The sequence below is a fragment of the Anomaloglossus baeobatrachus genome, chromosome 4 (genome assembly GCF_048569485.1).
Source record: "Anomaloglossus baeobatrachus isolate aAnoBae1 chromosome 4, aAnoBae1.hap1, whole genome shotgun sequence".
NCBI lineage: Eukaryota > Metazoa > Chordata > Amphibia > Anura > Aromobatidae > Anomaloglossus > Anomaloglossus baeobatrachus.
Genome location: NC_134356.1, coordinates 20351019 through 20377126, shown reverse-complemented (window position 1 = coordinate 20377126; position 26108 = coordinate 20351019). Strand labels below are relative to the sequence as shown.

At 46.3% G+C, this 26108-nt stretch overlaps 1 protein-coding gene across 1 annotated transcript in view; it reads left to right on the top strand.

The window, feature by feature from the left end:
• LARGE1 (LARGE xylosyl- and glucuronyltransferase 1) overlaps window positions 1-26108 on the top strand; it is a 491216-nt gene that overhangs the window by 250182 nt on the left and 214926 nt on the right. Inside the window, exon 3 of the mRNA XM_075343800.1 lies at window positions 25086-25381. Within this exon, the coding sequence (XP_075199915.1) occupies window positions 25086-25381 (296 nt within the window). The remainder of the gene's footprint in view (window positions 1-25085; window positions 25382-26108) is intronic.

The following is a 26108-nucleotide window of genomic DNA, read 5'->3' as shown; positions in this document are numbered from 1 at the left end:
GACTACTCTGCCCTCTCCATATCGCCAGGGCCTTCTTATACATCCTCCCTGTGACCACAGACCACATCAAAGTTGAATGTAGAGGAAAACAAAGAGTCGGGGGCGAGGGAATGCCTGGAATGCAGCGCAATACACAGGGGGAACTGTGTGCTGCGCTGCACTCCGGGCATTCCCTCGCCGCGACTCTTTGTTTTCCTCTACATTCAACTTTGATGTGGTCTGTGGTCACTACTGAGCTCAGAAAAAGAAGGATAAAAGAAGAAAATAAAATAAATAAAAATGGACAACCCCTTTAAGCCTGGCAGTGCAATCTTACACCAGATATATAGATATTCTTCATGATAATGACCGTTGCGATCACGTTCCGCATTGTGTCAGGCAGGCGTTCTGCACCGCATCCGCCGCCGATGATGATAATGGAAATACGTTACTGGTATTGATTACTAGAGATTGGAAGACAGAGAATCCAGCGCATGAAGAGGAGTAATTTTCGGGAAGACATTGGCGCCATCAGCTGTAATTTACTGTGAAGCAGAGCTGTTCTGACAGTTATGTAAATATGCAGCGCAGCGCAGCGCTCGGCACGTGTCTCCGGTGAGGTGTCTCCATACTGAGGCTAGTGATGCAATATAGGCTCGGGGTCTGTGCCGCTTCAGTCCCACCATGGACCAGGTTAGATTTTTGCTCCTTGGTCTCCTTTTTGATCCTATTTTACTCTGGAATGGACTCTGCTGCAGCATTCTGCTTCTGGCACAATGGACTCTGTTGTAGCATTCTGCTTCTAGCACAATGGACTCTGTTGTAGCATTCTGCTTCTGGCACAATGGACTCTGTTGCAGCATTCTGCTTCTGACACAGTGGACTCTTGCAGCATTCTGCTTCTGGCACAATGGACTCTGTTGCAGCATTCTGCTTCTGGCACAATGGACTCTGTTACAGCATTCTGCTTCTGGCACAATGGACTCTGTTGCAGTATTCTGCTTCTTGCACAATGGACTCTGTTGTAGCATTCTGCTTCAGGCACAATGGACTCTGTTGCAGCATTCTGCTTCTGACACAGTGGACTCTTGCAGCATTCTGCTTCTGGCACAATGGACTCTGTTGCAGCATTCTGCTTCTGGCACAATGGACTCTGTTACAGCATTCTGCTTCTGGCACAATGGACTCTGTTGCAGTATTCTGCTTCTTGCACAATGGACTCTGTTGTAGCATTATGCTTCTTGCACAATGGACTCTGTTGTAGCATTCTGCTTCTGGCACAATGGACTCTGTTGTAGCATTCTGCTTCTGGCACAATGGACTCTGTTGCAGCATTCTGCTTCTGGCACAATGGACTCTGTTGCAGCATTCTGCTTCTGGCACAATGGACTCTGTTGCAGCATTCTGCTTCTGGCACAATGGACTCTGGTGTAGCATTCTGCTTCTTGCACAATGGACTCTGTTGCAGCATTCTGCTTCTGGCACAATGGACTCTGTTGCAGCATTCTGCTTCTGACACAGTGGACTCTTGCAGCAGTCTGCTTTTGGCACAATGGACTCTGTTGCAGCATTCTGCTTCTGGCACAATGGACTCTGTTGCAGCATTCTGCTTCTGACACAGTGGACTCTGTTGCAGCATTCTGCTTCTGGCACAATGGACTCTGTTGCAGCATTCTGCTTCTGGCACAATGGACTCTGTTGCAGCATTCTGCTTCTGAACAATGGACTCTGCTGCAGCATTCTGCTTCTGGCACAATGGACTCTGTTGCAGCATTCTGCTTCTGGCACAATGGTCTCTGTTGCAGCATTCTGCTTCTGAACAATGGACTCTGCTGCAGCATTCTGCTTCAGGCACAATGGACTCTGTTGTAGCATTCTGCTTCTTGCACAATGGACTCTGTTGTAGCATTCTGCTTCTGGCACAATGGACTCTGTTGCAGCATTCTGCTTCTGGCACAATGGACTCTGTTGCAGCATTCTGCTTCTGGCACAATGGACTCTGTTGCAGCATTCTGCTTCTGGCACAATGGACTCTGGTGTAGCATTCTGCTTCTTGCACAATGGACTCTGTTGCAGCATTCTGCTTCTGGCACAATGGACTCTGTTGCAGCATTCTGCTTCTGACACAGTGGACTCTTGCAGCAGTCTGCTTTTGGCACAATGGACTCTGTTGCAGCATTCTGCTTCTGGCACAATGGACTCTGTTGCAGCATTCTGCTTCTGACACAGTGGACTCTGTTGCAGCATTCTGCTTCAGGCACAATGGACTCTGTTGCAGCATTCTGCTTCTGGCACAATGGACTCTGTTGCAGCATTCTGCTTCTGGCACAATGGACTCTGTTGCAGCATTCTGCTTCTGAACAATGGACTCTGCTGCAGCATTCTGCTTCTGGCACAATGGACTCTGTTGCAGCATTCTGCTTCTGGCACAATGGTCTCTGTTGCAGCATTCTGCTTCTGAACAATGGACTCTGCTGCAGCATTCTGCTTCAGGCACAATGGACTCTGTTGCAGCATTCTGCTTCTGGCACAATGGACTCTGTTGCAGCATTCTGCTTCTGGCACAATTGACTCTGTTGCAGCATTCTGCTTCAGGCACAATAGACTCTGTTGCAGCATTCTGCTTGTGGCACAATGGACTCTGTTGCAGCATTCTGCTTCTGGCACAATGGACTCTGTTGCAGCATTCTGCTTCTGAACAATGGACTCTGCTGCAGCATTCTGCTTCTGGCACAATGGACTCTGTTGCAGCATTCTGCTTCTGGCACAATGGTCTCTGTTGCAGCATTCTGCTTCTGAACAATGGACTCTGCTGCAGCATTCTGCTTCAGGCACAATGGACTCTGTTGCAGCATTCTGCTTCTGGCACAATGGACTCTGTTGCAGCATTCTGCTTCTGGCACAATGGTCTCTGTTGCAGCATTCTGCTTCTGAACAATGGACTCTGCTGCAGCATTCTGCTTCTGGCACAATGGACTCTGTTGCAGCATTCTGCTTCTGGCACAATGGACTCTGTTGCAGCATTCTGCTTCTGGCACAATGGACTCTGTTGCAGCATTCTGCTTCTGGCACAATGGTCTCTGTTGCAGCATTCTGCTTCTGAACAATGGACTCTGTTGCAGTATTCTGCTTCTTGCACAATGGACTCTGTTGTAGCATTATGCTTCTTGCACAATGGACTCTGTTGTAGCATTCTGCTTCTGGCACAATGGACTCTGTTGCAGCATTCTGCTTCTGACACAGTGGACTCTTGCAGCATTCTGCTTCTGGCACAATGGACTCTGTTGCAGCATTCTGCTTCTGGCACAATGGACTCTGTTACAGCATTCTGCTTCTGGCACAATGGACTCTGTTGCAGTATTCTGCTTCTTGCACAATGGACTCTGTTGTAGCATTATGCTTCTTGCACAATGGACTCTGTTGTAGCATTCTGCTTCTGGCACAATGGACTCTGTTGCAGCATTCTGCTTCTGGCACAATGGACTCTGTTGCAGCATTCTGCTTCTGGCACAATGGACTCTGTTGCAGCATTCTGCTTCTGGCACAATGGACTCTGGTGTAGCATTCTGCTTCTTGCACAATGGACTCTGTTGCAGCATTCTGCTTCTGGCACAATGGACTCTGTTGCAGCATTCTGCTTCTGACACAGTGGACTCTTGCAGCAGTCTGCTTTTGGCACAATGGACTCTGTTGCAGCATTCTGCTTCTGGCACAATGGACTCTGTTGCAGCATTCTGCTTCTGACACAGTGGACTCTGTTGCAGCATTCTGCTTCAGGCACAATGGACTCTGTTGCAGCATTCTGCTTCTGGCACAATGGACTCTGTTGCAGCATTCTGCTTCTGGCACAATGGACTCTGTTGCAGCATTCTGCTTCAGAACAATGGACTCTGCTGCAGCATTCTGCTTCTGGCACAATGGACTCTGTTGCAGCATTCTGCTTCTGGCACAATGGTCTCTGTTGCAGCATTCTGCTTCTGAACAATGGACTCTGCTGCAGCATTCTGCTTCAGGCACAATGGACTCTGTTGCAGCATTCTGCTTCAGGCACAATGGACTCTGTTGCAGCATTCTGCTTGTGGCACAATGGACTCTGTTGCAGCATTCTGCTTCTGGCACAATGGACTCTGTTGCAGCATTCTGCTTCTGAACAATGGACTCTGCTGCAGCATTCTGCTTCTGGCACAATGGACTCTGTTGCAGCATTCTGCTTCTGGCACAATGGTCTCTGTTGCAGCATTCTGCTTCTGAACAATGGACTCTGCTGCAGCATTCTGCTTCAGGCACAATGGACTCTGTTGCAGCATTCTGCTTCTGGCACAATGGACTCTGTTGCAGCATTCTGCTTCTGGCACAATGGACTCTGTTGCAGCATTCTGCTTCTGGCACAATGGACTCTGTTGCAGCATTCTGCTTCTGGCACAATGGGCTCTGTTACAGCATTCTGCTTCAGGCACAATAGACTCTGCTGCAGCATTCTGCTTTTTGCACAATAGACTCTGTTACAGCATTCTGCTTCAGGCACAATAGACTCTGCTGCAGCATTCTGCTTTTTGCACAATAGACTCTGTTACAGCATTCTGCTTCAGGCACAATAGACTCTGCTGCAGCATTCTGCTTTTTGCACAATAGACTCTGTTGCAGCATTCTGCTTCAGGCACAATAGACTCTGCTGGAGCATTCTGCTTCAGGCGCAATGGACTCTGTTGCAGCATTCTGCTTCTTGCACAATGGACTCTGTTGTAGCATTATGCTTCTTGCACAATGGACTCTGTTGCAGCATTCTGCTTCTGGCACAATGGACTCTGCTGCAGCATTCTGCTTCTGGCACAATGGACTCTTGCAGCATTCTGCTTCTGGCACAATGGACTCTGTTGCAGCATTCTGCTTCTGGCACAATGGACTCTGTTACAGCATTCTGCTTCTGGCACAATGGACTCTGTTACAGCATTCTGCTTCTGGCACAATGGACTCTGTTGCAGTATTCTGCTTCTTGCACAATGGACTCTGTTGTAGCATTCTGCTTCTTGCACAATGGACTCTGTTGTAGCATTCTGCTTCTGGCACAATGGACTCTGTTGTAGCATTCTGCTTCTGGCACAATGGACTCTGTTGCAGCATTCTGCTTCTGGCACAATGGACTCTGTTGCAGCATTCTGCTTCTGGCACAATGGACTCTGTTGCAGCATTCTGCTTCTGGCACAATGGACTCTGGTGTAGCATTCTGCTTCTTGCACAATGGACTCTGTTGCAGCATTCTGCTTCTGGCACAATGGACTCTGTTGCAGCATTCTGCTTCTGACACAGTGGACTCTTGCAGCAGTCTGCTTTTGGCACAATGGACTCTGTTGCAGCATTCTGCTTCTGGCACAATGGACTCTGTTGCAGCATTCTGCTTCTGACACAGTGGACTCTGTTGCAGCATTCTGCTTCAGGCACAATGGACTCTGTTGCAGCATTCTGCTTCTGGCACAATGGACTCTGGTGTAGCATTCTGCTTCTTGCACAATGGACTCTGTTGTAGCATTATGCTTCTTGCACAATGGACTCTGTTGTAGCATTCTGCTTCTGGCACAATGGACTCTGTTGCAGCATTCTGCTTCTGGCACAATGGACTCTGTTGCAGCATTCTGCTTCTGGCACAATGGACTCTGTTGCAGCATTCTGCTTCTGGCACAATGGACTCTGGTGTAGCATTCTGCTTCTTGCACAATGGACTCTGTTGCAGCATTCTGCTTCTGGCACAATGGACTCTGTTGCAGCATTCTGCTTCTGACACAGTGGACTCTTGCAGCAGTCTGCTTTTGGCACAATGGACTCTGTTGCAGCATTCTGCTTCTGGCACAATGGACTCTGTTGCAGCATTCTGCTTCTGACACAGTGGACTCTGTTGCAGCATTCTGCTTCAGGCACAATGGACTCTGTTGCAGCATTCTGCTTCTGGCACAATGGACTCTGTTGCAGCATTCTGCTTCTGGCACAATGGACTCTGTTGCAGCATTCTGCTTCTGAACAATGGACTCTGCTGCAGCATTCTGCTTCTGGCACAATGGACTCTGTTGCAGCATTCTGCTTCTGGCACAATGGTCTCTGTTGCAGCATTCTGCTTCTGAACAATGGACTCTGCTGCAGCATTCTGCTTCAGGCACAATGGACTCTGTTGCAGCATTCTGCTTCTGGCACAATGGACTCTGTTGCAGCATTCTGCTTCTGGCACAATTGACTCTGTTGCAGCATTCTGCTTCAGGCACAATGGACTCTGTTGCAGCATTCTGCTTGTGGCACAATGGACTCTGTTGCAGCATTCTGCTTCTGGCACAATGGACTCTGTTGCAGCATTCTGCTTCTGAACAATGGACTCTGCTGCAGCATTCTGCTTCTGGCACAATGGACTCTGTTGCAGCATTCTGCTTCTGGCACAATGGTCTCTGTTGCAGCATTCTGCTTCTGAACAATGGACTCTGCTGCAGCATTCTGCTTCAGGCACAATGGACTCTGTTGCAGCATTCTGCTTCTGGCACAATGGACTCTGTTGCAGCATTCTGCTTCTGGCACAATGGACTCTGTTGCAGCATTCTGCTTCTGGCACAATGGACTCTGTTGCAGCATTCTGCTTCTGGCACAATGGGCTCTGTTACAGCATTCTGCTTCAGGCACAATAGACTCTGCTGCAGCATTCTGCTTTTTGCACAATAGACTCTGTTACAGCATTCTGCTTCAGGCACAATAGACTCTGCTGCAGCATTCTGCTTTTTGCACAATAGACTCTGTTACAGCATTCTGCTTCAGGCACAATAGACTCTGCTGCAGCATTCTGCTTTTTGCACAATAGACTCTGTTGCAGCATTCTGCTTCAGGCACAATAGACTCTGCTGGAGCATTCTGCTTCAGGCGCAATGGACTCTGTTGCAGCATTCTGCTTCTTGCACAATGGACTCTGTTGTAGCATTATGCTTCTTGCACAATGGACTCTGTTGCAGCATTCTGCTTCTGGCACAATGGACTCTGCTGCAGCATTCTGCTTCTGGCACAATGGACTCTGTTGCAGCATTCTGCTTCTGGCACAATGGACTCTGTTGCAGCATTCTGCTTCTGAACAATGGACTCTGCTGCAGCATTCTGCTTCTGGCACAATGGACTCTGTTGCAGCATTCTGCTTCTGGCACAATGGTCTCTGTTGCAGCATTCTGCTTCTGAACAATGGACTCTGCTGCAGCATTCTGCTTCAGGCACAATGGACTCTGTTGCAGCATTCTGCTTCCGGCACAATGGACTCTGTTGCAGCATTCTGCATCTGGCACAATAGACTCTGTTGCAGCATTCTGCTTCTGCCACAATGGACTCTGTTGCAGCATTCTGCATCTGGCACAATGGACTCTGTTGCAGCATTCTGCTTCTTGCACAATGGACTCTGTTGCAGCATTCTGCTTCTGGCACAATGGACTCTGTTGCAGCATTCTGCTTCTGACACAGTGGACTCTGTTGCAGCATTCTGCTTCAGGCACAATGGACTCTGTTGCAGCATTCTGCTTGTGGCACAATGGACTCTGTTGCAGCATTCTGCTTCTGGCACAATGGACTCTGTTGCAGCATTCTGCTTCTGAACAATGGACTCTGCTGCAGCATTCTGCTTCTGGCACAATGGACTCTGTTGCAGCATTCTGCTTCTGGCACAATGGTCTCTGTTGCAGCATTCTGCTTCTGAACAATGGACTCTGCTGCAGCATTCTGCTTCAGGCACAATGGACTCTGTTGCAGCATTCTGCTTCTGGCACAATGGACTCTGTTGCAGCATTCTGCTTCTGGCACAATGGACTCTGTTGCAGCATTCTGCTTCTGGCACAATGGACTCTGTTGCAGCATTCTGCTTCTGGCACAATGGGCTCTGTTACAGCATTCTGCTTCAGGCACAATAGACTCTGCTGCAGCATTCTGCTTTTTGCACAATAGACTCTGTTGCAGCATTCTGCTTCAGGCACAATAGACTCTGCTGGAGCATTCTGCTTCTGGCACAATGGACTCTGTTGTAGCATTCTGCTTCTGGCACAATGGACTCTGCTGCAGCATTCTGCTTCTGGCACAATGGACTCTGTTGCAGCATTCTGCTTCTGGCACAATGAACTCTGTTGCAGCAGTCTGCTTCTGGCACAATGGAATCTGTTGCAGCATTCTGCTTCAGGCACAATGGACTCTGTTGCAGCATTCTGCTTCTGGCACAATGAACTCTGTTGCAGCATTCTCCTTCCTGCACAATGGACTCTGTTGCAGCATTCTGCTTCTGGCACAATGGACTCTGTTGCAGCATTCTGCTTCTGGCACAATAGACTCTGTTGCAGCATTCTGCTTCTGGCACAATGGGCTCTGTTGCAGCATTCTGCTTCTGGCACAATGGACTCTGTTGCAGCATTCTGCTTCTGGCACAATGGACTCTGTTGCAGCATTCTGCTTCTGGCACAATGGGCTCTGTTACAGCATTCTGCTTCAGGCACAATAGACTCTGCTGCAGCATTCTGCTTTTTGCACAATAGACTCTGTTGCAGCATTCTGCTTTTTGCACAATATACTCTGTTGCAGCATTCTGCTTCCGGCACAATGGACTCTGTTGCAGCATTCTGCTTCTGGCACAATGGACTCTGTTGCAGCATTCTGCTTCTGGCACAATGGGCTCTGTTACAGCATTCTGCTTCAGGCACAATAGACTCTGCTGCAGCATTCTGCTTTTTGCACAATAGACTCTGTTGCAGCATTTTGCTTCAGGCACAATAGACTCTGCTGGAGCATTCTGCTTCAGGCACAATGGACTCTGTTGCAGCATTTTGCTTCAGGCACAATAGACTCTGCTGGAGCATTCTGCTTCAGGCACAATGGACTCTGTTGCAGCATTCTGCTTCTTGCACAATGGACTCTGTTGTTGCATTATGCTTCTTGCACAATGGACTCTGTTGCAGCATTCTGCTTCTGGCACAATGGACTCTGCTGCAGTATTCTGCTTCTGGCACAATGGACTCTGTTGCAGCATTCTGCTTCTGGCACAATGGACTCTGTTGCAGCATTCTGCTTCTGGCACAATGGACTCTGTTGCAGCATTCTGCTTCTGAACAATGGACTCTGCTGCAGCATTCTGCTTCTGGCACAATGGACTCTGTTGCAGCATTCTGCTTCTGGCACAATGGACTCTGTTGCAGCATTCTGCTTCTGGCACAATGGACTCTGTTGCAGCATTCTGCTTCTGGCACAATGGGCTCTGTTACAGCATTCTGCTTCAGGCACAATAGACTCTGCTGCAGCATTCTGCTTTTTGCACAATAGACTCTGCTGCAGCATTCTGCTTTTTGCACAATAGACTCTGTTGCAGCATTCTGCTTCCGGCACAATGGACTCTGTTGCAGCATTCTGCTTCTGGCACAATGGGCTCTGTTACAGCATTCTGCTTCAGGCACAATAGACTCTGCTGCAGCATTCTGCTTTTTGCACAATAGACTCTGCTGCAGCATTCTGCTTTTTGCACAATAGACTCTGTTGCAGCATTCTGCTTCCGGCACAATGGACTCTGTTGCAGCATTCTGCTTCTGGCACAATGGACTCTGTTGCAGCATTCTGCTTCTGGCACAATGGGCTCTGTTACAGCATTCTGCTTCAGGCACAATAGACTCTGCTGCAGCATTCTGCTTTTTGCACAATAGACTCTGTTGCAGCATTTTGCTTCAGGCACAATAGACTCTGCTGGAGCATTCTGCTTCAGGCACAATGGACTCTGTTGCAGCATTCTGCTTCTTGCACAATGGACTCTGTTGTTGCATTATGCTTCTTGCACAATGGACTCTGTTGCAGCATTCTGCTTCTGGCACAATGGACTCTGCTGCAGCATTCTGCTTCTGGCACAATGGACTCTGTTGCAGCATTCTGCTTCTGGCACAATGGACTCTGTTGCAGCATTCTGCTTCTGGCACAATGGACTCTGTTGCAGCATTCTGCTTCTGAACAATGGACTCTGCTGCAGCATTCTGCTTCTGGCACAATGGACTCTGTTGCAGCATTCTGCTTCTGGCACAATGGACTCTGTTGCAGCATTCTGCTTCTGGCACAATGGACTCTGTTGCAGCATTCTGCTTCTGAACAATGGACTCTGCTGCAGCATTCTGCTTCAGGCACAATGGACTCTGTTGCAGCATTCTGCTTCTGGCACAATGGACTCTGTTGCAGCATTCTGCTTCTGGCACAATGGACTCTGTTGCAGCATTCTTCTTCTGGCACAATGGGCTCTGTTACAGCATTCTGCTTCAGGCACAATAGACTCTGCTGCAGCATTCTGCTTTTTGCACAATAGACTCTGTTGCAGCATTCTGCTTCAGGCACAATAGACTCTTCTGGAGCATTCTGCTTCAGGCACAATGGAATCTGTTGCAGCATTCTGCTTCAGGCACAATGGAATCTGTTGCTGCATTCTGCATCTGGCACAATGGACTCTGCTGCAGCATTCTGCTTCTGGCACAATGGACTCTGTTGCAGCATTCTGCTTCTGGCACAATGAACTCTGTTGCAGCATTCTGCTTCTGGCACAATGGAGTCTGTTGCAGCATTCTGCTTCTGGCACAATGGACTCTGTTGCAGCATTCTGCTTCTGGCACAATGGACTCTGTTGCAGCATTCTGCTTCTGAACAATGGACTCTGCTGCAGCATTCTGCTTCAGGCACAATGGACTCTGTTGCAGCATTCTGCTTCTGGCACAATGGACTCTGTTGCAGCATTCTGCTTCTGGCACAATGGACTCTGTTGCAGCATTCTGCTTCTGGCACAATGGACTCTGCTGCAGCATTCTGCTTCTGGCACAATGGACTCTGTTGCAGCATTCTGCTTCTGGCACAATGGACTCTGTTGCAGCATTCTGCTTCTGAACAATGGACTCTGCTGCAGCATTCTGCTTCTGGCACAATGGACTCTGTTGCAGCATTCTGCTTCTGGCACAATGGACTCTGTTGCAGCATTCTGCTTCTGGCACAATGGACTCTGTTGCAGCATTCTGCTTCTGAACAATGGACTCTGCTGCAGCATTCTGCTTCAGGCACAATGGACTCTGTTGCAGCATTCTGCTTCTGGCACAATGGACTCTGTTGCAGCATTCTGCTTCTGGCACAATGGACTCTGTTGCAGCATTCTGCTTCTGGCACAATGGGCTCTGTTACAGCATTCTGCTTCAGGCACAATAGACTCTGCTGCAGCATTCTGCTTTTTGCACAATAGACTCTGTTGCAGCATTCTGCTTCAGGCACAATAGACTCTGCTGGAGCATTCTGCTTCAGGCACAATGGAATCTGTTGCAGCATTCTGCATCTGGCACAATGGACTCTGCTGCAGCATTCTGCTTCTGGCACAATGGACTCTGTTGCAGCATTCTGCTTCTGGCACAATGAACTCTGTTGCAGCATTCTGCTTCTGGCACAATGGAATCTGTTGCAGCATTCTGCTTCAGGCACAATGGACTCTGTTGCAGCATTCTGCTTCTGGCACAATGAACTCTGTTGCAGCATTCTGCTTCCGGCACAATGGACTCTGTTGCAGCATTCTGCTTCTGGCACAATGGACTCTGTTGCAGCATTCTGCTTCTGGCACAATGCACTCTGTTGCAGCATTCTGCTTCTGGCACAATGGGCTCTGTTACAGCATTCTGCTTCAGGCACAATAGACTCTGCTGCAGCATTCTGCTTTTTGCACAATAGACTCTGTTGCAGCATTCTGCTTCAGGCACAATAGACTCTGCTGGAGCATTCTGCTTCAGGCACAATGGACTCTGTTGCAGCATTCTGCTTCTTGCACAATGGACTCTGTTGTAGCATTATGCTTCTTGCACAATGGACTCTGTTGCAGCATTCTGCTTCTGGCACAATGGACTCTGCTGCAGCATTCTGCTTCTGGCACAATGGACTCTGTTGCAGAATTCTGCTTCTGGCACAATGAACTCTGTTGCAGCATTCTGCTTCTGGCACAATGGACTCTGTTGCAGCATTCTGCTTCTGGCACAATGGGCTCTGTTACAGCATTCTGCTTCAGGCACAATAGACTCTGCTGCAGCATTCTGCTTCTTGCACAATGGACTATGTTGCAGTATTCTGCTTCTGGCACAATGGACTCTGTTGCAGCATTCTGCTTCCGGCACAATGGACTCTGTTGCAGCATTCTGCTTCTGGCACAATGGACTATGTTGCAGTATTCTGCTTCAGGCACAATGGACTCTGTTGCAGCATTCTGCTTTTGGCACAATGGACTCTGTTGCAGCATTCCTCTTCAGGCACAATGGACTCTGTTGCGGCATTCTGCTTCTGGCACAATGGACTCTGTTGCAGCATTCTGCTTTTGGCACAATGGACTCTGTTGCGGCATTCTGCTTCTGGCACAATGGGCTCTGTTACAGCATTCTGCTTCAGGCACAATAGACTCTGCTGCAGCATTCTGCTTCTTGCACAATAGACTCTGTTGCAGCATTTTGCTTCAGGCACAATAGACTCTGCTGCAGCATTCTGCTTCTTGCACAATGGACTCTGTTGCAGCATTCTGCTTCTGGCACAATGGACTCTGTTGCAGCATTCTGCTTCCGGCACAATGGGCTCTGTTACAGCATTCTGCTTCTGACACAGTGGACTATGTTGCAGTATTCTGCTTCAGGCACAATGGACTCTGTTGCGGCTTTCTGCTTTTGGCACAATGGACTCTGTTGCAGCATTCCTCTTCAGGCACAATGGACTCTGTTGCGGCATTCTGCTTCTGGCACAATGGACTCTGTTGCGGCATTCTGCTTTTGGCACAATGGACTCTGTTGCGGCATTCTGCTTCTGGCACAATGGGCTCTGTTACAGCATTCTGCTTCTTGCACAATAGACTCTGTTGCAGCATTTTGCTTCAGGCACAATAGACTCTGCTGCAGCATTCTGCTTCTTGCACAATGGACTCTGTTGCAGCATTCTGCTTCTGGCACAATGGACTCTGTTGCAGCATTCTGCTTCTGGCACAATAGACTCTGTTGCAGCATTCTGCTTCTGGCACAATGGACTCTGTTGCAGCATTCTGCTTCAGGCACAATGGACTCTGTTGCAGCATTCTGCTTCAGGCACAATGGACTCTGTTGCAGCATTCTGCTTCTGGCACAATAGACTCTGTTGCAGCATTCTGCTTCTGGCACAATGGACTCTGTTGCAGCATTCTGCTTCTGGCACAATGGACTCTGTTGCAGCATTCTGCTTCTGGCACAATGGACTCTGTTGCAGCATTCTGCTTCTGGCACAATGAACTCTGTTGCAGCATTCTGCTTCAGGCACAATGGACTCTGTTGCAGCATTCTGCTTCTGGCACAATGGACTCTGTTGCAGCATTCTGCTTCTGGCACAATGGACTCTGTTGCAGCATTCTGCTTCTGGCACAATGGACTCTGTTGCAGCATTCTGCTTCTGGCACAATGGACTCTGTTGCAGCATTCTGCTTCTGGCACAATGGACTCTGTTGCAGCATTCTGCTTCTGGCACAATGGACTCTGTTGCAGCATTCTGCTTCTGGCACAATGGACTCTGTTGCAGCATTCTGCTTCTGGCACAATGGACTCTGTTGCAGCATTCTAATTCCTCTTTTTACAAGTCATCCTGGAATAATGCCATGTGTGCATCAACAATGATGTAGGGCACGGCCACCTATCAAAAGAGGAGCTGGACATGACGACAGGGTGGAGTGGGTTTGCAGGGCTCCCATTCCGCACCCTCAGACTAATGATCTATCCGCCAGACTGGGGTTGTGTGAATCGATTCACTCATCTCTAGTATAAACTCATTATTAGACCCACTTTGGCCCATGCTCACATTGAGTGGCAGTTAAGACGTCATGCGGTGTTCGGGTCCACACTCGCAGGGTGCCGCAGCGGCGTCGGGCTTTGTTCACACTGCAGAGTCCGACATGCAACCTGATCTCTCCTAGTTGCTCAGCCTCAGCCGGGCGTCGGCTGAGTCTTTTCCACTGCTTTTCAATTCTCCGGGAGTTAATTCCTGTGGACTGGTGTGTGGCTCCTTGAGATTCAGGTTTGGGAGTCTGTTTGCTGCCGATTATAGCTTCAGCTTATGCTCCTGCGATTCCAGTCTTTGTGGCGATCCTATCCTTGGTGTCCAATAGTTTCCTGTTTGAGTGGTGTGGACGTTTGCCTATCGTACGTTTACTTCGTTCCTTATACTTTATTCCCTCCTGTGCACGTATTGTCTTTCCTTTGTGTTTGTGTGTAGGGCATACGAGTTTTGCTTTTTTCCCTTGTCTGTGGTATTTGTGGGGTTTGCATTTCTACTCCCGAGGTGGGGGAGAGGGTGTGTTAGGTCAGAGTTCGGACAGGAATTAGGGTCACGCTGGCGGTCCAGACCTGGCTACCATCAAGCCTACCTCTGGGATAAGGGAATATATATAGGAAAAAACTGAGTCATATTCCAAAAATGTGAATACATTTTTTTTTACTTTATTGAACAATGATTAAAAATTCTAAAATATAAAAGTGAAGATAACAAACGGGAGATAAAGTGCAGGGAAATGGACAAGCATGTACCACAGGACACAGTAAGGGCAAATCTGGGAGCATGGATCAATACAAATATAGATATTCCACAAACCCATATAATAAATGCTTAGGAAAAGAATAAGCAGGTATAAAAATTACCGTGGGCTGCACGGTGGCTCAGTGGTTAGCACTGCAGCCTTGCAGCGCTGGGGTCCTTGGTTCAAATCCCACCAAGGACACCATCTGCAAGGAGTTTGTATGTTCTCCCCGTGTTTGCGTGGGTTTCCTCCGGGTTCTCCGGTTTCCTCCCACACTCAAACGACATACGGATAGGGTCTCTAGATTGTGAGCCCCAATGGGGACAGTGTTGCCAATCTATGTAAAGCGCTGCGGAATTAATAGCGCTATATAAATGAATACAATTATATATATATATATATATATATTTTATTATATATTATATATATTATACATATATAATATATTAATATATATATTATTATATTATATATATATATATATATATATATATATATATATTATTAGATTATATATATATATATATAATTTGATTATGTAAATGATATTGCACTGTGCCATTAGAAGTAGGAGAAGGCCATGTCAATAAATTACCAAACCACGTATATAGATATATGTAGTCACTCTCCCTAACAGAGGTGACGTGATAATGGTCACAAACAACAAAGTGTGGTAACCACAGAAAACATAGATCAATTTATACAGCAAATATAGGGGAATATACAACCAACCACTAGAGGGCAAATAAATATGTGCAAATGAGTAAACGTAGTTCCCGCTCATCCATAAAGTCCCAAATGGCAGATGCTGTCCAGGGGCCCCGACGCGTGTTTCGCGTTGGGCTTCCTCGGCGAGTCAACTCTGGATAAGGGACAGCACAGAATCCCTAGTCTGAGGACCAGTTTAGGGGTTCCTGCTTTAGTTAACTCAACACCTCTGTGATATCAGATCTCACCCCATCTGGACCATATATAACAGTGGGTTTCAGGTGGTAACAGTCTTTAATGATTCAGTTTCACCTCTTTTACGATTTGGTCAGTTGCACAAACTGGCAGCAACATGGGAAGCCCAAAAATAATGCTAGAAACATTGCAAATTAAGAAAAAAATGATTTATGGGGTGATTTTTTGAATTAATTGGATATTCTTACGGTACAACATAAATTCCACAGCAGGAACCATCCTTCATCTTGTCCTTTTTTTTGGTCCTTGTTAAAATCAATTTCTCTATTTTCTACTCTTTGCGCCTAAACTTTATCTTCTCTAATAGTTGTAGAACTGCAATCAGAGAGGCCGTTTTTCTTCCCGGGGTGACACTTATATTGTCCATTTTTGGAGCTTTAGGGCCAAGGTTTAAGAAAGTGTAATAGTAAGAAGAAGTTCTGACAGGTAGGGGTTTTTTATAACATCATTCGGGGAGCAACTCTTTTTTTTTCTTCTTAGGCTCATAATTGTTCAGAATTTGCTTTTAGGTCATTTTTTTTTGCTTATTTCGGAATTTTAAGTAACGTATCAATAGTGAAATGGCTTTCCCTGAAGGCAAAGTATAAGTCGAATTATGTAACTTAGCTACGGATGTTTTTGAAAACGTTGGTTGACAATCAGTGTGGGTCACCCTCTCCATACTGGATGATACTAAATGATAAGACCATGGGGCCCTTGTGGAGATAGACCAAGCTCTTGTTGGTTCTGTCCTTTTGTTGTTCGGTGTGAACCTTTGGAGCACTCTCCAATCCAAAATAAAGGCCCCAAGAATCATAGGTCAATCAGGAACAAGTGCTTTTAGGGATCATAGAATGGTGGAGTTGGAAGGGACCTCAAGGGCCATTGGGTCCAACCCCCTGCAAGTGAAGGTTTTCCTAAATTATCCCAACCATATCCTTGTTTCCAATCATTAGTCCTTTGAACCTGTTACGAATGAGGCAACAAAAAAGTAAAATGCTCCTAGGTCAACTTTTCAGATCGATGATAGTGATCCTAAAATCATTGATGGTGGTGGAAACAAATCTTTTCATGTGAACCCTCGTTCCTCATTCAGTTGTCATAAGCCTTAAACGAGCACCAGTTGACTTGGTATATTGTCAGTCAATGATCGTTATCGACAGAAATCTCAGAGAAGGAACTTGCCTTAGGGTCATGAAAAGAAGAAACAAACATGAGACCCTTTGGTTCCTCGGTAGCGAAAATCCAACCCCTTAATTTGAGTGATTTGTGCCTTTGGGCTTCCTTTGGGTCATGCGATATTCAGGTTCACACTCACAGTGGCAGTGTTTTCTGTTCACACTGCAGAGTCCAACAGGCAATTTGAGGTCACTTAGTTGCTCAGTCTCGCCTCAGCCGGATGTCAGCTGAGTCTTTCCACTGCTTTCCAGTCCTGCAGGAGTTAATTCCTGTGTGTGGCTAATGGAGACTCAGGTTGCTAATTCCTTTTCCGCTGTCTCCTCCTTATTTAAGGTTTGCAGTCTGTTTGCCGATAATAGCTCCAGCTTATGCTCCTGCGATTCCGGTCTTGGTGGTGAATCTATTTGTAGTGACCTGTTGTTTGGTAGTTTTCCCGTTGTGCGTTTATTCCCTCCCTTACACATATTGTTTCTCCTATGTGTTTGTGTGTAGTGTGTACGAGTTTTGTTTTTTTCCCCCTGTCCGTGTTGTTTGTGGGGTTTGTTACGGTGTGACCAGCGCGCCACAAGGGTTGAGGAGTAAGAACAGGGCTCGGGTAGGAGTCAGGGTCACGCTGGGGGCTCAGACCTGGCTACCATCAAGCCTACCTCTGAGATAAGGGACAGTGGAGCAACCCCAAACTGAGGGCCAGTATAGGTGTCCCTGTTTACTCATTTTATACCCTGTGGTAGACTAGATGGGCTAATTTGCCATTTTGGAGTCATTCTCCAAAACCATATTCCAGGCATATAACCTACTCAAAGGACCCTCAAGTGGAAGATGCTTTAAATTCAAGATTTTACCCTTAGATATTTGAAAACCTTGGTATTGATTCGACTCTATATGTTGGAATTGACTCTTTAGCTCCAGTTTAGTCGTCGATATATCAAAGACTTAAATGTTCCCTTGACCTCTAAAAGTCACTAGCAATTTTTCTCATTCCTATCACAGCCCGAAAACACAATAATCTCCAAGATCGCTCCACATTTACACTTGCTAATCCGCCTTCTCCCGGGATCTCCAGATATCTTTCAGGACAGGCTTTGAATTATTTGTAGCTGTTTATATGTTTACCGGATAAGGCATCACATTAGCGGTAATTTCGGAGATAAAGACTCCCTGCGTATTGGACGGGCGAGCGGGATGCAGTGTCCTTTCCAGCCCCGAACATTATTTAGTGACGTTGTTTCGTCTCTCTAGATGACAATCTCTTCAAGCCCATTTCCTAGACACAGAAGTCATATGAGTGTACTCTTTATCGTAGACCTTGGATGACAATGCAGATGTCTCAGATTGTATGGAAGTTTGTATAGAGATGTTCTCAGAATGGAGAGATGTTTAAGAGTAAGTCAATTACCTTCTTTGTGTAGGCTGACTACGGAGATACTAATGGTACTCACCATTATTGCAAGGGCTGTCTCCGTCTGTATGTGGTCATTTGTGCTACAAAGTCATAAATGAAGAGTAGGTTTACGAGAAAGGCCTGAACCTTTTTCCTCCTAAACATGGAAATACTACTGTGAGTGGTCCTTAATTGGGGTCAGTGGCCTTCATCATCCACCCCTCCATGTCAGCTTCCACCAAAGTGACTTGGACATTTGCCCATCCTGATGTGTCCTGACGGTTTTCTGAGGCTAAATGCCACAGGCCACCAAGCCAAGGCACCACTCACAGTGTTTACCTCGCGCACCTTGTTGGTGATTTGACATGTGCCTTCGTTGCTCCTCATGGACCCTACACAGATACTTTTATTGGATACACTACTACCTATGGCTGGTGTGCATCATGCATCTAGTACAGAAGTATGGTCCTAGAGCAGAGTGGCCAATACAGTCCCAATTCAAGTCCTTGTTGGATGAGTAGGCCTCGTGACAACCAGTCTTACTGGTCACAAGTCACTTCAACTTTAGGCTAGTGCTTCCACAGTCCACATTGACTCAACAGTGGCTTCTAAAGTCTCTTTCGACTAGTTTACTGGCTTATTTCTTGGTGGAAACACTCAGACCTGGTTGGGCAGAACCACTTGGGATCTCCATATTTGTAACTCTAGCCCTTTAGAAGTCTCCTAACTGACTGAGGCTGGTGGTCTCTAAATGTCCATCTGCCTGTCAACGCAAAGCTATACTAAGGACTGCGTCTTTGGAGCAGATCCCTGTGACACTACATGCAGCCAACTCTGCAGTCCATGTTTTCTTGTCTTACTCCCTCTTTAACACCTTTCCTGCTCCTCCTCATAAAGTCTTGGTCCAACGGTAAGAGCTACAATGTTCACCCGTAATCGGTTCTCACGTGATATCCAGATACATGGTGTCTAGATTTGTAAGAGATTTACGGCAGAAAAATCTGTGGATTTCTGATGGACAATACCAATGGGTCACAATCATCATCGATAATATCCAGATGAGAAGAGCAGTAACCTTTGCGGGAACCAATGATTGATTTTCAAAGTAAAAATGAAATATTACACATGTATCAACTCAGAATTCCCTAATAGGTTTGAAAGTCTTGTGTCATTAGTAGGTGTTACACGTTGTTTGGTTCTAAGTTTGCCGAGTGTCATGGCGGCTTCTGACGCGGTTCACCTGAGTTACATAGACAGACTCTGGTGTTGACTGACCAGCTGTGTGCTCAATAGTGATTGGGTTTGCAGGAGTTAATTTCTGCTAGCCTGCTGGTTATCTCTTGGATCACATGTTGTAGGAGACCTATCACAGTCACTCCCCACCTTTTTAAGCTAGAGGAGCCTGTCTTCCTGTGCCGACTATAGCGTAGCTACACCGGTCAGTGTGCTGTTGTATCCCAATCCTGCTGTTGGTTGAAGTTGTTGTGGAGTTCTCTCATCGTCTCATTGTTTCCTCCCTGCTCTTATTTTCCTCCTTATCACTTGTTGTCTTATACCTTTGTGTGAGCATGCTGTGTGATCGAGTTTGGTTTCCTTTGTTGCTCCTTATCTGTGGGTTCTACCACTCCTGTCCCGGTCCTCCCCTGGGGTGAGGGAAAGGGGGATATTGTTATGTCACCATCGGAGTCCGCTCCATCGCCTTCTACTCCGATCGCCAGGCAACGCCGTGTTCCTGCCCTGGATAGTTCTGGTGATGGGAGAGGAGTCGATGCCAGCGGCACCGGTGGGCGCAGGCTCCACTCATCCACTGGTCTGGGTTTCCTAGGGATCTGCAGTGACACTGGCTGACTGTAGGTGGCAGGTGTCCCCCAGCTGAAGTACCATCATTCAGCTACAGCCTATGGGAAGACACCACATCCTTTTTAATACCCCTCCTGTCTGCTGACCTCTGCCAGTGATATTTCTGAAAATTCTGGCTCCTGTTCCGTCCTGTTCTGTGATTTCGTGTGCTGATTACCGCTTGTTTCCTGACTGCCCTCCTGCCTGCTGTTTTTGTACCTCGCTGCCCGATCCGGTTTTGACCTCTGCTCGTTTCTGATTACGTCCTTGTCTGCCGATTCTGTCCCTGTTCCGCAATTCCTGGTTTGACCCTGTCTGACGACTACTCTCTCAGACTGCAGCCTTCCACAGGTAGGGATCTCCAGGGCCCTGTGTAATTTCAAATCCCTGTAAAGGGGTTAAAGGGTTTCAGGGTTTTAGGGGGTCCTGCTGGGTGAGTAGCTTCCCTCTAGCCTGTCCATTACAGCCCGTCTGAGTCTGTGGATCCAGGCAGGCGTTACAGATATTAGATCAGTGCTTTCCAGGAGCAGGGTGTCATGATGTATGTAGTTTTCTCCATTCCATATTTTTGTATAAGATGCCATGTGATGTATTTTACCTTCTCACTGTATTTGCTGTAATACTATGTCTTGGGATGTAAGTGACTATACCTTCCCCCAGCCTGTATCATATTGCACTCAGGCTTCAGCAATAGCTATTGTCATTGATTTGGTGGGGGTTGCATATCTATTGTTCTTCTCAGCATGGGACTTCTCCAATCTACAACTTGGTAAACAGAACAGAGCCAGCAGTCTAAAGTCCATTCATGCATCAAATGGCCAGGGGGAGGTGTGCCCAACTAAGGGGCTGATCCCAGGAGAGAAGAACATGTTAGTTCAGTTAGTTGGAGCTCGGCTGGAGAAGGACTAGGATCCATAGCTGAGGCTGGATCCTGGGGTCTGTGTGTGTGGACTGTTACAGACTGGAGATCCGCGGCCACGTGGGATTGCGTTTTGTTGTTCACCTGTTGGACTCAAGGAACTCATATAAGGACCATTGCCCTAATTCCCCTGGCATCGGAATACCAGGCGGTGCCCCTGGATCTTTTGTTTTTCTGTTGTGGACTCCTTGCAGATTTGAAGGATTTATATTTATGTTTGCTGCTTATTCTTTGTGGTTCCAATAAAGCCCTTTGGATTGTTCCTTGGCCTGGCGTCCCTCACTGCTCTGTTGCATACCCCGTCACACAGGGTATGGAAGGTGGCCCAGACATGGTCACCATTAGACATATCTCTGGTATCAGTGACAGCTATGACTCCCCCTAGTCTGAGGGATCACACTCCGTGATAGGTCACCATTAGACGTATCTCTGGTATTAGTGACAGCTATGACCCCCCCTAGTCTGAGGGATCACACTCCGTGATAGGTCACCATTAGACGTATCTCTGGTATCAGTGACAGCTATGACCCTCCCTAGTCTGAGGGATCACACTCCGTGATAGGTCACCATTAGACGTATCTCTGGTATCAGTGACAGCTATGGCCCCCATAGTCTGAGGGATCACACTCCGTGATAGGTCACCATTAGACGTATCTCTGGTATCAGTGACAGCTATGATCCTCCCTAGTCTGAGGGATCACACTCCGTGATAGGTCACCATTAGACGTATCTCTGGTATCAGTGACAGCTATGGCCCCCCTAGTCTGAGGGATCACACTCCGTGATAGGTCACCATTAGACGTATCTCTGGTATCAGTGACAGCCATGGCCCCCATAGTCTGAGGGATCACACTCCGTGATAGGTCACCATTAGACGTATCTCTGGTATCAGTGACAACTATGGCCCCCCTAGTCTGAGGGATCACACTCCATGATAGGTCACCATTAGACGTATCTCTGGTATCAGGGACAGCTATTGCCCCCATAGTCTGAGGGATCACACTCCGTGATAGGTCACCATTAGACGTATCGCTGGTATCAGTGACAGCTATGGCCCCCCCTAGTCTGAGGGATCACACTCCGTGATAGGTCACCATTAGACGTATCTTTGGTATCAGTGACAGCTATGGCCCCCCCTAGTCTGAGGGATCACACTCCGTGATAGGTCACCATTAGACGTATCTCTGGTATCAGTGACAGCTATGGCCCCCATAGTCTGAGGGATCACACTCCGTGATAGGTCACCATTAGACGTATCTCTGGTATCAGTGACAGCTATGGCCCCCCCTAGTCTGAGGGATCACACTCCGTGATAGGTCACCATTAGACGTATCTCTGGTATCAGTGACAGCTATGGCCCCCTCTAGTCTGAGGGATCACACTCTGTGATAGTAGAAACCTTTATGATAAATGGTGTCAACAGCTGAATCCTTTAGAGAAGCCATCAGCAAGTGAAGTGTTCGGTTTTCCTACAGCACCCCCGCAGGTGAAATGAAGAATTACACAACATGTCATATTTATGGACCTCCAGATACAAAACACTTTTCGTAGCTGGTTTCCATTCTAGATGGTTGATGATGATGACCATCTACAATATAGGGGTGCTGTTGTTTGGTATTGCGGTCCCAGTGTCATCCAAGCATTTTGGATAAAAAACAAATACAAAAACATGTAATGTGAAGGAGATTGCTAAAAATAAATAAATAATTGAAGCAAGTCTTTCCTACATTTGCAAGTAACATTCCCCGCTCTGTAAATTAGCTAACGGATCAATCAGGAGGTCACGGCGAGGTGGAGGCTCGCTCGGTAAACATCCCCTCAATGCCTCTCATGCATCTCCTGGCACGGGAAGAATTTCAACCATCATCTGAAATTAAACATTTACGCACATACAGGCGTTAAACGAGCAACTATGGCCCATGCTCTTAATTAACAGATCAATTAAGCAGCAAACAGCCAAATTAAAAGAGCAGAGTCTTTTCACATCCACAGCCTTAATTACCAATCCACTAGTGGCTTTAATTAATGGACCTGGCTTCAGTAGCGGAGATATTCCACCGAGGTCTGAGAGTGGCTGGAAGGAGACGCGTTCCTCCAACTTCCAGATATATAGACGACACTTGGAAGCACATTTACCACTTAGAAGACATTCATTTCCTTTTTTTCCCTTTCTTTTTTTCTGTATCGAAGGAGATGACTTTGAATAATTGACGCATAAAAAAGTCTGTTCGCCGGCGATCACGGTGTTATATACGTATCGTGAAGCATGAATCATCCTTAAGAAGCCCGGTGCCAGTATACGGAGGCAGATAGTGAGGTTTTATGACCTTAATCTAATGTATCTTGGAGAATATTTTTCCTGGTTCCTCTATTCTTATGCGCATATCAAGAAATGAGAACACGCGGCCATAAAACATGGAGGTAATGTTCGGCTTTGAAGTTGTATCGGCGTATATTGTAGTGAAAGTTGTATATACGGTTATGGCACGCATATTTATCAACATCGTACCCTGAGACAGGGTCTTATTCATCATTTTTCACTCTGGAGGACCTAATACTTGCATGGATTAGTTAGACCACCTATTGATTTGAATACTATGTGGGTGTGATACTCTCTTTGGCCTGCGGAGGTGCTGTCACGAAACTGAACACTTGCATTGTATCTGCTGTAGATTGTTGGGGGTCAAAACACACTATTATGATTATTTATAATGGGAGTTACTTGGGTGATCATCCATTGTACTATTCAAGAAATGAGCACAATGTTTGTTATAAAGTAATATTTCAAAATTTTAAGGCCCGGTTTAATAATTTGGTTGAACCGTCTCCAACTTTTCAATATCGTTTTTACAATGTGGAGTTCAAAATGTAATCCCATATTCAAGATTTGTTTTTTATAGAGGGATAATATCATCATTTTTGTTTCTCTTTTTGTACATCCTAACATCTTATTGGCTTTTACAGCTGCTGCCTGGCATTGAGTGCTGATTAGTTTATTTGTAGCCAGGTTACCCAGTATGATAGTTCTGATTTGCGGTCCTCTGCTCTCCTGCAGAGCCGATGCTCTGTTGTTGTATTGTGCTCCGGTGCACAGGTTGTTTCCTGGCCTCGGGTCCTGCGTTGGTGCTGAGAGGGGTTTGTTCACAGGAGCCTCGTTCCGCCAGTTGTAGCTCCTGTTCTGCAGCAAGTGCTTCTGGCTCCCATAAGTGTACACTTCAGATCTTGTCTCTCAACCCTGAACCTTAGATACCCTTTTCCACCCGTGCCCCCTGACCTCAGCTCCGCTTTCTCCTTGTGTTCCTTACGTAACTTCCTGGCTCCTGACTTCTGGCTTGTACACTGACCTCGGCTCTGCTTTCTCCCTGTGTTCTTTACATGACTTCCTAGCTCCTGACCTCCGTCTCGTACCCTGACCTCGGCTCTGCTTTCTCCCTGTGTTCCTTACATGACTTCTTGGCTTCTGATCTCTGGCTTGTACCCTGACCTCAGCTCAGCTTTCTCCCTGTGTTCTTTACATGACTTCCTGACTCCTGACCTCCATCTCGTACCCTGACCTCGGCTCCACTTTCTCCTTGTGTTCCTTACATGACTTCCTGGCTTCTGACCTTTGGCTCGTACCCTGACCTCGGCTCCGCTTTTTCCCTGTGTTCCTTACTTGACTTCCTGGCTCCTGACCTCCAGCTCATAACCTGACCTTGGCTCCGCTTTATCCCTGTGTTCCTTACATGATTTCCTGGCTCTTGACCTCCAGTTCATAACCTGACCTCATCTCCGCTTGATCGCTGTGTTCCTTACATGACTTCTTGGCTCCTGACCTCTGGCTCATACCCTGACCTCGGCTTCGCTTTCTCCCTATGTTCCTTACATGACTTCCTGGCTCCTGACCTCCGGCTCGTACCCTGACCTCGGCTCCGCTTTCTCCCTGTGTTCCTCACATGACCTCCTGGCTCCTGACCCTCGGCTTGTTTTACTACTCCTCTTCTAGTTGTATCTACTGACATGTAGTGATTGAGAATCACACCCAGATTTTTGTCATGGTTTTTAAATTTTTTTACACTGTGTTTCTTTTATCTTGTTCTCTTACCCAATGTATTTGAGAAGACCGCCTACACGGCAAACATTGTTTGTTGCATGTTGTCATTGTAGGTCATAATGAAGGCGCTAATTTAGATCATATAAGGTTATTATGAAACGCAAAAGCGAGCAACCAACATCTGCTCTACTCATACAAAGGGCGGGAAACTGGATAGTTTTTATTTAAAAAACGTTCTTTTCATTTTTTTTTACAGATGGGAAATCTGTCTCCTTGTCCCCGCTGGATACCCAGCCTCACAGTCCGCGATATGCAGCCTCCAGCCAGCGGGAGAGCCTGGAGGTGCGAGTGCGAGAAGTGGAGGAAGAGAATCGGGTTCTTCGAAAGCAACTCAACCTGGTGCAGGGTCGGAGTTCGCTACATCGGCACGGAAATCGGTCAAAAACTTACTCCATGGAGGAGGGCACGGGAGACAGCGAGAGTTTGCGGGCCGGCATTGTAGCTGGTAATAGTTCCGAGTGTGGCCAGCAGCCCGTGGTCGAAAAGTGCGAGGTATGAAAAGTTAAATGTTTATGTATAATAATGCGGTTATTTTAAGGGGGTTGTCCACCTTGGGTCACTTCCGGCAGGGGAGTATTGACGATGACGTTGCGACAGAAGCTGCTGGAAAACTACCAACACGTTCTTAAGGCTGGAGGAGCTAAAGTCAAGAGGTAGCAAAAAGCATAAAAAAATACACAAAAGAAATAGAAAAACGTTTTGAATTGTAAATAAAAAAAAAGTATTAGTCTCGTTCCCTCTATGGAAAAATAAAAAAGTGATAGAGCTCTTGGACAATTATGACACAAGAAAACCCAATTATATATGTGTAAAATTAAAAAAATAAATAAAATAAATTATTTTTTAATTATATGTAATTAATCAATTAATCTTAAGTATTTATTAATTTTAATTTTTTTTTATTTGATTTCATTTAATATATTTTTTTAATTAGCATTATTTAATTTAATTAATTTAACTTGCTTTGAATATTTTTTCATTTTAATTATTTATTTGATTTCATTAATTTAATGTAATAATAATTATTTTTTTAAAATACATTAAATTAATTTAACTAATTAAACTTACTTTGAGTATTTATACATTTTAATTATTTATTTAATTCAATTTATTTGATTTAAGTTATTATTAATTAATTTAATACATTCATTTAATTTACTTTGAATATTTATTAATTTTAATTAATTTAATTATTCAGTTGATTTACTGTAATAATTAT